At 40.9% G+C, this 14,995-nt stretch overlaps 1 protein-coding gene and 1 pseudogene across 22 annotated transcripts in view; one reads left to right on the top strand and one right to left on the bottom strand.

Moving 5' to 3' along the window:
* Positions 1–14,995, bottom strand: part of UNC79 (unc-79 homolog, NALCN channel complex subunit) — a 266,052-nt gene that overhangs the window by 70,835 nt on the left and 180,222 nt on the right. For 20 of the 22 annotated variants that reach the window (XM_045451926.1, XM_045451924.1, XM_045451927.1 and 17 more), the window contains 4 exons: positions 12,172–12,279; positions 8,765–8,881; positions 5,857–5,940; positions 1,206–1,308 (listed from right to left, as the gene is read on the bottom strand). In XM_045451926.1, the coding sequence (XP_045307882.1) occupies positions 1,206–1,308; positions 5,857–5,940; positions 8,765–8,881; positions 12,172–12,279 (412 nt within the window). The remainder of the gene's footprint in view (positions 1–1,205; positions 1,309–5,856; positions 5,941–8,764; positions 8,882–12,171; positions 12,280–14,995) is intronic. The other 2 variants (XM_045451912.1, XM_045451923.1) reach the window with 1 other exon arrangement.
* On the top strand, positions 1,567–3,100 carry LOC123584236 (annotated as a pseudogene).

The raw sequence follows: 14,995 nt of genomic DNA, 5'->3' as shown, positions 1-14,995 counted from the left end.
CTGGCAAACGGACCTTTTTAAAAATAGAGGATTCACATTTGGAACTGAGAAAGAAGAGAAACGGAGTGCACACAAAGATTGGGACACGGAGGAGTACACAAATGGGGACATTGTACCGAAGGAGGAGCCAAGAAGAGCCCTCCTCATGCAGCGAGGTGCTCCCCACATGGACATTCCAAGGCAGCTCTTCACGGTGGACACCTTCACTTCTTCAGTAATGACCGCTGGCTGTGGCCAGCTGCACGGATCTTCACGCCGGCCCCTGACAACACACACTCTTCCTCCCTTTATCCCAACCTACCTGACATGCCACCAAACTTGGAATCCTGCAAGTCTTATTCTTTACCATACTCACTGAACAGGCACCTGTGTGCCAGGCAAGGTATAGAGAGCTTAGAGTATAAAATACAGAAGAAAGAGTCCCAGGCCCCTAAGGGACTCCTACTCAATTAAAGAACCCATGTGTATAAGCAACTAAATAATCAAAATACAATGTGGTAAGCAGTAGAATAGAGAGATGAAGTAAATACTATGGAGATTAGGACAATGGTATGATGAATTCTGCCTTGTGCAGTCAGGGACACTTTGCCTTTAGCTGGGTCCTGAGGCATGAATAGTTGTTCACCAGGCACAGAAAGTCCAGAGAGAAGGGCACCTATGTAATCACAGACGGGAGAACACATCAGGCATGCTCTGGAGAAGGGGAGGGGGCTGGGGAAAGAGCTCCCGGTGAGGAGTGGTAAGGCCGTACCTTCACAATCTAAAGGGCCTTTATTATGATCAAAGGCATTTGCACTTTATCCCAGAAGAAATCTGGGGATATTGAAGGCCGACAAACTGAGAGGTGACCTTACTAGTTTGGGATTCAGAGAAAGGATACTGCTGGCAGGATGGGAATAAGAATCAAGTCTCAAACTGAGTCCGATCCTAACAATCTGAACCTTCTAATAATCAGTAAGTGGATATTATTTGCATTTTTGTCCAGACTGAAAAGGAACGTGCCCTGGCAGAAACAGATGCTGTCCGTGCAATGAGACTACGTTTCTAAAACAACAAGTGCATATGAACACTTGTGGCTATGGCCAGTTGAAGAACACATTATGACTTAAAGCACTGCATGACTCCTCTGGTGCTTTCTCACAACCATGGTGAGCGAACTATCAGACTCTGTAAACACGGGGAGTGGAATGACTGTGTGAGCTTACTTGTCTGTCATCACCGTCGGCTGCTCGTCCGTGAATTCTTCGGGTGCCGGCACAAACATACTGACGATGCTGGGCGCTGACAGCAGGCTGGATTTCGTGGCACCTGGGTGAGCAGCAATGAGACACCTGGTGAATAAATGTCTGTTTCTGGGGGCCAGGAAAAGCCCCATCCTCCTCTTAGAAATCTTCCCAAGATCACACGGGATGTGACATGATCAGCAACACTGCATTGTGGTAAACCCTCAAAGGTAAAATGAATTCAAGAAAGACTGCGATTTATTTCTGTTTGTAGGATTTCAAGAGCTAGACTCCTAGCTCTCCCTTTGCCTTCTGACTTGGAGAACATCAGAAAGAGCTCAGGTGTACCAACAGGGGACGAAGACAAAAGTGGAAAAAGGGGGAAATCTATTCAAGGGCACCCTCAAATGAGTTACAGCCCTTATTTTCTAGGCATAAAGGGAAGATGTCCTTATGATCCTATATTTCCCGAATTACAAATGTGTACCAACCCTAAAATGCTGCCAATTTGAGAAGAGAATAAGATCCCAGAACTCTACATAAGTAAGGGGAGGTGTTTGAGCTATCAAATATCAGAACAGCTTCCTACTTTGGAAATTAGTATCATAAGCCCTGAAGCAAAAGACTTCATTTTTCAAACTGAAATATTTATGAGTGAAATATCCAGTGTTTTGAAGGAATCATCCAGTGACTTCAGCTAATAAATACCAGAGTTTAAAACTTTGGGTTTTGATGCCTTCAAAGAAATCTAAGGCAGGAATCTTGGCAACATGCTCTAGTGATAAGTACATCTAAAGAGTCAGCTGACCATTCTCTATTAAGGAAACCACCAGTGCTGGACTGATTCTCCAGGAACAGTGGAAACGAGGCACTCCAAGAAGAATTTCAAAGGAACAATCCAGGATAACGTCACATTCTGTAGACTGATAACTGGGACTCAAGAGTTTTTCAGACAGCAAAGAATGCAGAAAATCTCAAGGGCCATTAAAGAATCTACTTCTCTTCTTTCCTGTCCTGTAAGATGGCGGATGCAAAAGCTGAGAAGCCAGATACTAAGAAGAAGAAACCTGAAGCAAGGAGGCTGATGCTGGTGGCAAGGTTAAGAAGGGCTAGGTGGCAAGACTAAAACGCCAAAGAAGGGGAAGCCCTGTCCTAGTCAGAGGAGTTGGAAGATATTCCTGATCAGCTATGTATTCCAGAAATACCACATACAAAAGGAAGTATTCAGCAACTAAGTCTAGGGTTGAAAAGAAAAAGAATGAGAAGGCTCTTGCTGTTGTTACAAAACCAGTCAGTGGTGACAAGAATAGTGGTACCCGAGTGGTTAAACTTCACAAAATGCCTAGGTATTATCCTACTGAAGATGTGCCTCAAAAGCTGTCGAGCCACAGCAAAACCCCTTTCAGACAGTATATGAGGCAACTGTGAGCTAGAATCACTCCTGATACCTTCTTGATCATCCTCAGTGGACACCACAGAGGAAGAGTGTGGTTTTCCTGAAGCAACTGAGCAGTGACTTGGTATTTGTGACTGGACCTCTGGCCCTCCATCAAAGTTCCTCTGCATGGAACATACCAGAAATTTGTCATCACCACCTCCACCAAAATTGGTGTCAGCAGTGTGAAAATTCCAAAACGTTTCATTGAAGCTTACTTCAAGAAGAAGCTGCATAAACCCAACACCAGGAAGGGGAGATCTTCGACACGGAGGAAGAGAAATACAAAGTTATAGGGCAGCGCAAGGTTGACCCAGAAAGTTGCGGACTTGCAAATTCTGCCAAAAACCAAAGCTGTTCCTCAGTTTTAGGGCTACCTCCATTCTGTGTTTCTGTGTTTTCTTTCACAAATGGAGTTTATCCTCACAAATCGGTGTTCTAAATTTCTTACAAAGAACCTAATTAAATAACTGATCCATTTACAAAAATAAATAAACGGTTTCTCATCAAGAATTGGTAATTCAGTGCTGAAAAACAAAACAAAATTGTATGATCTTCCCATAAATAGGAGAAAAATAATGATTCAGGGAACTGGTTTTGAAAAGAAATAACGTAAAAATTTTAGAGACCTAGTGAAGTAGGCAATGTATTTCAATATGAGGGAGAAAAAGAAAAAGGGCATTGAAGCCTTTGAAGAATCAAGATGCTTCCACACTGTACAGACTCCCTTACCTGATCAAAGGCTACAAAGTGTGTTTATGAGAAGCAGGAGGCCCTGTAGACCCAAACAGCAAAGGAAAGTATCTAAAAGCATCTTTATGTCACTTCCAAATGTCCCTCATGGGCATCTAATTTTACTATGATATTTAACAGCTATTTCTGAGTAACATTCGTTCCTACCTGTACCCAAGTGTATCATTAAAAAGGATCTCCAGTTGTTCTCATCAAGATGGTGCTTTGAGTTGAAGCAACGGTATTTATGATTGTAGCATAACTATAAACTGATGGATAATAGAAAAGGCAAGAACTGGGCCAAGATAAAAGGTGGCATGATTGATCATAAAACACTAAGGTAAACAGCACAAAGTCACTTCAAGTAACCAAAACACAGAAGGTTGAAGTCCAATATTCCACATTTCTTAGACATTGACAGCCATGCCTACCAGATGCCAAAATGCCTGTGCTAAAAGTAGAAAAATTCAGCCAACAAAATGGTGATATATACACAGTTTTACTAGGAATGAGAAATTGAACAGAAGACCATGGGGAAGGGGAAGAAAACAAAATGGTTAGAGAGGGAGGGAGCCAAAACATAAGAGACTCCTAAAAACTGAGAACAAACTGAGGGTTTATGGGGGGTGGGAGGGAGGGGTGGGTGGGTGATGGGTATTGAGGAGGGCACCTGTTGGCATGAGCACTGGGTGTTGTATGGAAACCAACTTGACAATAAATTTCATAATAAAAAAAAAAAAGAAAGGAAAAAAAAACCTCTTGAGTCAAGGCTTTCAGAAGATTATTACCAATTACTATTAAATAGAAATCACAATTCAAATCAAGAAAAGGGATGGAATCAAAGTCATGTGGGTGGTTTCAAGCCAATTATTACCCAACACAAATGCCAAGACAATAGCATTTTTAGTGTTTTTGACAATAGCATTGTGAAGTTGCTTATTCACGTGACAACACAAAATATGTCATGCAATATTTATGGCAGTCATCTATAAAAGATATTGGGTGCTGGCTCCCATAAGGCAACATTAGCTGAATCAATGGATTTCTGAATATTGCTAATAATATGGGAGCAGACTAATGTATAAAAAGAAGGTGGGAACCATAAAAGGAAGCTATAAGACCTCAGCTACTTTTTGTTAGAGCTGAGTTACAACTAAGTCTGTAATATTAAAGGCAATCCCATTATCCCCCAGTTGTGGGCAATACTTCTGGATAGTACCACTATGGTTCCCTTACTGAATACCCAAAGTGCACTCTATATGGAACTGGGAACAGAACTAGAAGGTTCTCAGAGACTTGAATAAAGAGAAGACTTCCTCCAAAGACCAAACCCGAAGCTGGAGATTTTGACCAAAGCCCCTTTGGGAATCTTAGAGATAGGGGATATTATAAAGGTGTTGGTTTGTCTCAAAGCACACATGTACCCATCAGTCCCTTAGCTACATCAATGGACTTCTTCAGTTTACTGTGAAAGAGACTCACTTTCTGTCTTTGTTCCCATGACCTCATTCCGTTTTTGCTGCTACTAACTTGGTCACTGGACCGTGGATAAGCACCAGAGTTGTCTGACCATCCTGACTTCTGTTCATAAAAGCTTTTCCTAGGCCCGTAAGTGAGAAGGGTCTCACCGCATACAGGGGCTAAAACTGCTACTCATTGCCCAATGAATATTAGCAAAAGCCAAAGATAAATGTCTCCTCGTTCCTAAGGAAAATTAGAAGAATGGTATGGTTCTGAGTGATATGGTCCTAAATAATAAGTCTGCTTGATTTAAGGAGCTAGCTAAGAGATGTGGTCATAGTTCATTTGTTTATTTGTTTCGTTTTGTTTTGTTTTGTTTTACAAATGATGGTGAACCTTGCTTTATGAATTGAAAAAGAACGAAAGTAATGATTAACTAGCCATGAGACGAATTTTGAAAATACATATTCTGATGATCTTGGCACAGATTTATCTTTAGCTTCCTCCTATGAGCAGCATAAAGCCCAGTGTGTATTTGGTGCAATTTCCAATTTCAGATTTCAAAGAAGCTATTCATCTCTGATCTCAGCATTCTAGAATGAACACAGATAAGCTAGACCATGTTCAGAGAAGTTACACAACAATACAGACACCTGACATGTATTAAGAGGAATACCAAAAGACCCAGGGACAGTGTTCTAGAGAAGACTGAGGGAATACGCAATGCATGGCTCTTTTCAAATGTCTGAAAAATTATGTGAGGGACTAGACTTGTTTTGTGTGGCCCCAACGGTTAGAAAGTCACCCTAAGGAAGAACTTTCTGTCAATAATGGTCAAAGATGAGGTACCATGCATTCCCAGCCCCTGGAGGTATTTTAGCAAAGGGTGTATCTACTCCCTGGAGCTGCTGAAGAAGAGCTTTCAGCCCCCACTGGGGGACCGGGTGATTGACATACACAATGTCTTCCAGCTCATCCAGTCTGAGATTCCACAGCTCAACTAACCTCTCATTCTCAATGGTTGTCCCTCCAGGTCAGGGTTTAGGCACATCGGCACATTGCATTGGCGTTTCCCGGGCTGTATCTGTTCTGTGGATAAATAGAACATTTCAGTCTTCAGTGTGGTCAATTTATCACGACTCACAATACAGAGAATTTAACAAATAATTTCTTGGGGCCGTTTTTTTTTTTTTTTTTTTTTTTTTTTTTTTTTTTTTTTTTTTGGTCATTGTTATTGTTGATTATTGATATTTACAGGAAACATCCTAGATGTTAGGGGAGGGTTGTCTGGGCTTTCACTACAAACCTTTCATTCAGGTATATGAAGTGCAATTAAAAGCAGGAGAGCATCTAAAACTGCCCCCCAAAAAGTGCAGATTTTCTACCTCCTCACCAAGAAAGCTCAGATACTATCATCTCTTGATATGAAATGAAAAAAAAAAAAAAACAACTGAAAGGCTAATGTCACAGCCATGAAATAAATGTATTATGCAACTCAGTAAATATATAAGTGATCATTTGAGGCAATGGCCAGAAAAGTCATACAGAAAACATGTGGAACTGGTAGCAAGGACATGGCAGATGTTTCACTGAGGGCTGGGGAACAGGAAGAAGGGAACAGGGGAAGAAATGGAGGAGTGGTGCTTCTGGAACACTTGTTTCCTATGAAAGATGAGACAAAGAAGCAACCATCGGATGTGCACGGATGGAGAAGAGGCAGGTATTCAACGAGCAAGCAGGTGCATGCTGAGGCGAATCGATCACGACCCAGGTTTTAGACTGCCTTTCGCAGTGTCTACGTGATTAGACTTGTTCCTCTGGGGACCAGTGAGTCACTGAGTCGACACATGTAGTATAAAGTGGCACACCACCTAATACCGAACTCTACATTCATCGATTCTCCCGTGGTCTTAGATGCGGGGAAAACTTTTTGTGGCACTAATAAAAACAGGCGTATTGAGATGACGCTCCAGTGGGACTTGGTGGCTAGAGAACCAACTTGGAGAATGGAGAACAAGCCCAGGAAAACGGGTGAAAGAAATTCAGGCAGCATGTCAATGGTGAGTATTAAGTGAGAAGCCAGAGTGATGTGAACAAGGCTGAAGTTTGGCTGAATGTGAAACATTCAGTTAAGTGGGTTATTTGGCATCATGTAGATTTTTTTAAATTAAAATTTGGGTTTGACATTGAGATCTTTTTGCCTTTTTATAACTCTACTAAGTCAATCAAACTAGGTTGCAGTTGTAGTCTGAATCTGGAATGGTTAGCTTAGACTGAGGTACTTGCTACAGAAAACAGAAGCATGGTAAAATAATCTTCAGAGCCCCAGCTCAACCTACCAAAAGTGGGGGGTGGGGGAGGCATTAAATTATCAGAGAACTAACCAAACAAATGCTTCTATTCTCAGTTAATCACATAGTTTCATCTCAGTAGAGGGAGAAACAGAGGGGCACATGGGAGGCTCAGTCAGTTAAGCGTCTGAGTCTGGATTTTGGCTCAGGTCATGATCTCACAGTTCGTGAGTTCAAGCCCCACATTGGGCTCTGCACTGTGGGATTCCCTCTCTCTCTCTCCCTCTCTCTCCCTCTCTCTGCCCCTCCACCACCCCCACCTCACTCTCAAAGTAAATAAATAAAGAGAGAAACACAGTCCTCTCTGGTGTGGACAGAAAGACCCCACCTAGACCCAGTCACCTGTCAAGGCTGGTTATCCTATCTTTCTCCTTGTCTCTCTTGCCTGTTGGCTTTGGGCCATTACATTTTTCACTACCACTTACCACCAAAAAGAAGATAAAACAAGAAACCTTTAAAATGTTAAGAACCCTTATAAAGGCCAGGAGAGTTGAAACTATTGGTTAAATGTAGACTTGGGTATGGTGTGGGGGCCTAATTTATCTAGCTCTCCTTTTTGGAAAAAAAAAAAAAAACAATGGATTGGGGTGGGGGAGATAAGATAAAATGTATGTGATGATTATAGTTTTGAAAAAATGACAGTATGTCAATATTTTGGTTTTGTAGACATGATAATTCCCAGCCATAAGGAAGGATATTGAAATAATAATCTCATATAACTATGGCCAGAAAATACTAAACCAAGACATGAAAATAGTCTGGTACAGGTGTTGGTCCCCAGAGCATACCACTATAATAAACTGTATCACTTTCATAGTGCATGCACGTTGCAAAGTGCTTTCACATATGTCATCTTGTAACTCAAATGGCCCCTGTGATTAGAAAAGAGAAACACGAAAGGCAGGCACTCAAAAGAGCAGGCTTGCAAGTAGTACGTGCTCGGAACGTGGTAACAAAGTTTAGAAAATGCAGAGTGATCATGTTTAAAATAGACATGTCATGGCAGCCAATTCTTACTTTAAAATTGAGGTTAGATGCAACGCCACTATATAAGCATGAGGGTGTCCAACCTGGTGGCCCTGCCGACTGAAGTACAGAGCTCATATTCCCAAACCTACCAGCGGATCATGACATTGTTAAGCTATGTTGTTGGTATCAGTATTAGTGCTAATATTCCCTTATTGGGGGTACTTTACAACATAGAGAATATTGGTAAACTGGTGTTTCTGTTTGTTAATCCGCATTATAAAATCATAATTCCACTCCCTTCTATAGGCATTTACGTCGTTTAACCCCCAGATAGGTAACCTAATATCTGGAATCTGGGTCTTAGAGGAGAAAGAGTTGGACCAGCCTAAACGGACAGACAGGTGGCTCTAGAGCACTGGGAAAGTTTAAATGGACTTATTTATTCATTACTGTAGGTTTAAAAGAAAAAAATTATTTGAACCACAAAACACAAGAGAAACATCTAATCCTTAACACGAGAGAGCAGAGGGGACACACAGAAAGTGGCATTAGCTGATCTGAGAGGTAAAACAAGAAGAAAAGGCTTGACCCACCAGTGTCCCAGTTGCTGATGTTATGGGGGGCGCTAGACTGATGCTCCAGCTGTCGCTTCATTAACTGGCTCATTGTTAGAGCTCCCAGGGATCCCCTTTTCATCTGCCTATACTGAGCTATATGGAGGAAATTAGGACATCATTACTAGGGGGCATAAATTTCCACAGCACGCAAAGGCTCTACAAATCCATATAGAATCTTAATTGAATCTTTATTGGCAACTTGTAATTGTTCAGCAAATTGTATGCTCTTGTCCGAGGCAAAAACTAAGGCGCATTGCTATTCCTGGTGCCTTTCTTCCCTCAGTAAAGAAAGAAACAGTGCCTATGAGCATTTATCTGTAGTCTGTAGAATACCTACAGTTGCAACAATGTGGTTATTTTCATTTAATTTTTCATTTGTACACTCTACCTTGTTCCAGAAAGGATTTAAGGCATATAATACTACTTTGAATATAAAGCTTAACTTCTTTTAAAATGGAGCCTGTGCGTCCATAGTTTAAGGCTCCATTATATCCCCGTAAGGTGCCCATATATATGTGTATACATGTATGTTTTGGACTAAAATGACACATATCAACCCCAATTTTTAGAGAGGGAAATTGAAGCAAATGAAATTATGTTACTTGGGAACCAAGTAGCAAATGGGGTGGTCATAAAATCAAAACATGTTGACTCCAAAGTCAATGCTGTTTCAATCTCTGTGTGAGCCTCTGCCTACTGTTTGGGAAATGTGAATCGAATCACATTCCACAGGTGTATTCCAGTACACATTTTTGTTTTAGAAAATAATGGTAATATTTTTATCCTGAGATTTAAGCATTGACAAATGCCCCACCAAAGAAATGTCAAGTTATGAGCATTTCCAAACCAGAAAAACAATGAAAAAAACACTTCTGCCAGTAGACTGTTGAGTGAAAAAGCAACTTGCCTCCTACCCTCCTATTCCTCTGTCAGTGTCCCCATCGGTCTCTGCCACCAGCCCAGTGAGAAAAGCAGAGAATCAGTGATGTGCCTTTTCTACATGATCCCAAACTCCTGGACATTTGAGAGCATGTGGTTATTCACTCTCTTATGAGGACAATTTCAGAAACCGAAGTTCTGAACTGCAGGCCCTAGAAGGGGATGGTAGAAACCGGGATGAGTGGATGGCCCCTGGAAAGCTTTAAATGTTATACCCAGGCTTCACAATCACCATACCAAGACGGCAACTTGGTGAGATGTGAAATCAATTATAACATTTTGAATGTAATTAGCATGCTGTTTGATTCATGGTAGTCACGGCATGGTTAGCTACAGAAGGATCATCTAGCAAACTGATCCAGAGAGAGGGGTGTGATGGGAATTCTTGTGTCTTGGAATCCATGTCAGCTAAATTCACCAACATGGGAAATCTCTGATTCTTGTTGACTGGTGGAATTTACAATGTTGTGACTCACTGGAAATGGTGCAGCTTCAGGTAAAATACAAAAGCAGATATCTTCTAGAAGGCTTAACCAATTTAAAAATTAGCATGCTCAAAGAGGACTTAAAACCTCTAGTGATTTCATAATTTCTCCAATTCTCAGTTGTTCGTAAAGACAGCAGAATTCCCTGAGAGTAAAAACCCTTAATGTTTAGCTCCGTGTGTGGGGTGCCTGGCATGACGCCTCCAAGAACACACCAGCAACAGCCATCTAATACATGCTTTTAATGGAGAGGAGGGGGAAGGTGCAAGTGTAATGATGCACTATGCTAACTCCAAAGAAGCCAGATTCAGTCATGACGTTAGGATCATGAGACAGTGGATACACTTATTTTACGACACATTTAACTAGCACTCAAGTCAAGCTGACTTAGCCACCCTATCCCAATTCATACCCAATTGGAATTCTAATTAGAATTGGCTATCTTCTTTTTTTTTTCTAGATGACTCATGTAAATTAGGAGGAGAGAGAATACACTTGCATGATTTTAGTATGTGGGCTTAAAAATGGGCGTTTTATTATGTTATCAACAGACTTTCATGACAAAAGAGCAATTACACTCAGAACCAGCTGTCCTTCCCTGCTACCAAAAGGGCAAGTAACTGTCACTTGAAAACACTTTCTTAGAATTTCTATAACCTTTATTATAAGTGAATTTGAGTTATTCTAAGGCAGTGGGTTATACCAAAAAAGAGCACGGACTTGCAAATCAAACAGACCTAGCATCAATCCCTGTCTCTATCACTTAGTAGCCACCTGACTTTAGGTGAGTCACTTAGCCTCTGTAACCTGTTTCCTGGTCTATAAAATGGGGTCAATAATACCTGACATGCGAGGCTGATGTAAGGGTTAAGTAAGATAACAATGTGTGTAACCATTTGGCACAGCGCCCAGCCAAAAGTACCAAATAAATGGTGGCTATTATTACTACTATGACTATAAAATCCTTGAACAAGGGGTGTCTCTTATTTATTCACCTTTGACCCTCAGTCGCAAGCACAGGGCCCGGCACCTGGCAGACAATACATAGTTGGTGAATGAACGAATGCATGAATGAATGAATAATGAAGATGACGAGGTTGTTCCATACTACCAGTCCAGCATTTAAGTTAGGATCTTTATTTGGTTTTCAGGATCATCCTCATTTAAAAGACAGAGAAAAATTAACCAGCTCCTCAGGCAGCGTTCACATGGAACACAAAATAGGCCAGCGCGTGGGATGAGGGCTGGCAGGAAGTGCACCTCTGTATCTCTGATTCCCGCTGAGAGCCTCCCATGCTAGAGTCCCTTCACTGGCCCCACTGAGCCAGGTGGACACCTTACTGTCACTTCAACGGAACTCATGCTCTTCAAGGACCAGATCTAGGACCCGACCACAGAAGGCAGTTTCAAAACAGTTGCCTCCTACAGATCCTATAGAATTTCATGCCATTTGTATTTTCAGATCCAAAAGGGCTAGATTCAATCATGACACCAGGATCATGGTATATCTGCTACATTTATTTTATGATAATTTAGATAACATTGTGCCAATGATGGAAGTGATTCAAATTGAACACAGGTGTTCAATGTAAAATTCTGTCACAAACAGTGCTTTTCGTTTATCCCAAAACTAGTTCCGTGCCTTAGGTTTAGGCTAGTCACACACAATTCTTATTTTATTTAATTATGAAATTTGGTGATTAATCCGTAACAAATTAGGATTCTTGGCCAATCAGTAACCGTAGTGATTTAGCAAACACTTGAGATATTGACGAAACTGAGCCCATGCCTCAGGATCTCTGAGATCTTACAGCAGAGTGTCTGTCACCCAGGAAGCTAACACAACATGTATAAAGAAAAAACCCCGCCAATACCAGGAGTGTGAAAATTGAAAACAATGCAGTAGTTATTGCTCCAAAATCAATGTATAGTTGAAGCGATCACCAAAGGGAATCTTACTTGATATTGAGGAATGGCTACTTGTTTCTGGCACCCCTGCTTCTAATGTTGGGGCAGATGAGGATTCTCGTGGCATTTCCAAAGTGGAAAGTCCTTTAGTAGAGGGATCTACAAACAGAAACATTATTTAAAGCTCAGGATATTGAGTAAAAGCAAGGTCAAGAACCTTTTCCATATCTTTTCCCTCTTGCCTAATACACCCATTCGAATCATTCTGTATGTTCTGGCCCTGTTAATTACTTTAACAGAATTTTATATACACACTGGTTTCAAAATTCCCCGGAGAGTTGCTTCCACATTACCCTCTGCATCTGTGGATATGCCTCCCAGAGATTAACAACACAGCAATTACAGAGTTAAAGCTCCAAGCATGCCCCTCCCGCATATCCTCAAGCAGGTTACTTAGCCTTTCCAGCACTCAATTTCTTTTCATTCACTACCTAAAGACGGTTACAGTTCATTCCACCATTCCACTTCGTCCTGGCAGTATCCTACTCACTAACTACATCTCAATTATACAGACAATTCTTCCTCCAAGACACCCCCTTCCCCCCAAAAATACAAGCCAAAATATGGGTCATGTGATCCTCTTACGTAATCCCTGAACACCCTGTCCTTAACCTTTCCCAAACTTAACACACTATAATGGAATTCTCTGTATACTTGTCCATAACCTTTGCCAAGCTGTAAGTATTGCAGAGCAGAGATTGTATCTAACTTGGAATAAACAGGATTAACTCAGGTTTTCCATTTTATTCGTTGCGCAAGAAACAGACCATATCATGTGCTCCTTCTGCTTGACAAACGTATCTAACAGGAAATATCTTCTGCGTATACTATTGTCTTCTCAATCTATCAGTAATGGGAAACAAGCTGTTCCACATTATTCTAGGTAAAGATGATCCTTTAAAACTTGATAGTTTATCATAGCAAACCCCCTAAAATTCTTTACAAAAGTCTCTGCCACCTTAAAGCAACACTATATACTGAAGAGTGAGCAGCCTGGCGTTACCCTATAGGCTTCCATGAATGTTCCATGCTATCACCTGGGGGCGCCCCTCCTACATGGCTTCAAGTTCTCAAGCTTCACGGTGATTCGGTCCCATTCTTTTTATACTGTCAATTTTTCTCTTGTCCAGGGTAAGTCACCATACACTCATCCATATGTACATCTGAGGTATGCAGATGCGAGTCTATTATTAGATGATCACTAAACTTGTAGGGAATGAAAGTAAAATTGATCCTGGGTGAGATCCTGGGAGGAAAGTTTTCAAGCACTGATGCTAGAACATCCGCTTTTTGACTCTCAGAGGTCTTTCTGAATAGATATGATTGCCAGATTAGTAATTTCTTGATTAAAAAATAAATAAATATAATTGTTACAGTGTTTCCTGCACCCTCTTGAGTAATTATGCACAAAATGACTACCTGTTTTAAATTACCTTAGTCGCTAAGATATTAGAGATTAGGTTATTACTTTTCTCTTAGGTATTGTCCCCAAGCCTCTAGTGAAACACGTGCACAATCAAAAAATAATAAATAAATTAAATAAATAAATACATACATACATACATACATACACAATCACCTCTCTTCACCCTCATCTGCCTCTGTTTTACGTATGCCTGCTACCACAGCACAATAATCCTACCAATAATATAGAACAAGAAAGCTTAAAGTTCATTTTCGAGAATTCTTTGAAAGACCACTGAGACTTTTAGAGTTTTTCTGTGCTTATTGAAATCTTTGGTGTATCTCTAATTTTAAAGAAATGTAATTTCTTTACTGTAAGGTAGTTGTTAATAATTGCTAGTGTACAAAGATTTCATAAGCCAGGCAATTTTTGCTCAATCTTAAATCATTTTACAAAACCTTCCATTTGTATACAGTTTAAGACATACAACAAATATTTGAATAGACCTATACACTTAGCTTAAAATATTTTATTCAGTTTAAAAAAATTGTTTTAATGTTTATTTTTGAAGGAGAGAGGCACAGAGCATGAGCAGGGAGGGGCAGAGAGAGAGAGAGGGGGAGACACAGAATCCAAAGCAGGCTCCAGGCTTTGAGCTGTCATCACAGAGCCTGATGCAGGGCTCGAACTCACAAGCTGCAAGATCATGATCTGAGCTAAAGTTGGACGCTTAGCCCAGTGAGCCACCCAGGTGCCCCTTTATATTTTTATCCAGTTTTTATAGTGATGTGTAGAAAATGGCATAACCATCCGTTCAAGCATCAAACATTTGCCAAAGCTGTTAGGCACTTGATATACAATCAGTAAACAAACCAGGCAAGAATCCTTGCCTTTGGGAACTTTCATTTTAGCGGGGAGAAACAGACAATAATTAATACACATAAAAGTAAATTTTAAGTTAGAAGAGTAATTCTCTGTAGAAGAGAACCAGAGAAGAAGGGATTCCAAGATGCCAGACAGGGGTGGAAAGGTGGGGTGTGGTCCAGGCCTCATCGGGAGCCTGGTGTTTGATCAAAGGATCAAAAGAAGTGAGAAAGTGAGCTGGGCAGACATGTGGGGAAGGCTGTTTCAGGCTGAGGGAACAGCCAGTTGTAAAGACCCTCAGGTGAATCTATGTGGGGAGGGCTCAAGAAATGGCAGGAGGATTTGCAGAACATGGATGGAACTGGAGGGTGTTAGGCTAAGCGAAATAAGTCAGAGAAAGACACCATATGATTTCACTCATATGTGGAATTTGAGAAACTCAACAGGTGAGCATAGGAGAAGCGAAGGAAAAATAAGATAAAAACAGAGGAGGAAAACCATAAGAGACTCTTACATACAGAGAACAAACTGAGGCTTCCTGTGGGG

The sequence above is a fragment of the Leopardus geoffroyi genome, chromosome B3 (assembly GCF_018350155.1).
Source record: "Leopardus geoffroyi isolate Oge1 chromosome B3, O.geoffroyi_Oge1_pat1.0, whole genome shotgun sequence".
NCBI classification, from domain to species: Eukaryota; Metazoa; Chordata; class Mammalia; order Carnivora; family Felidae; genus Leopardus; species Leopardus geoffroyi.
Note: the sequence above shows the minus strand (reverse complement) of the source record. Positions and strands in the feature narration are given on the sequence as shown.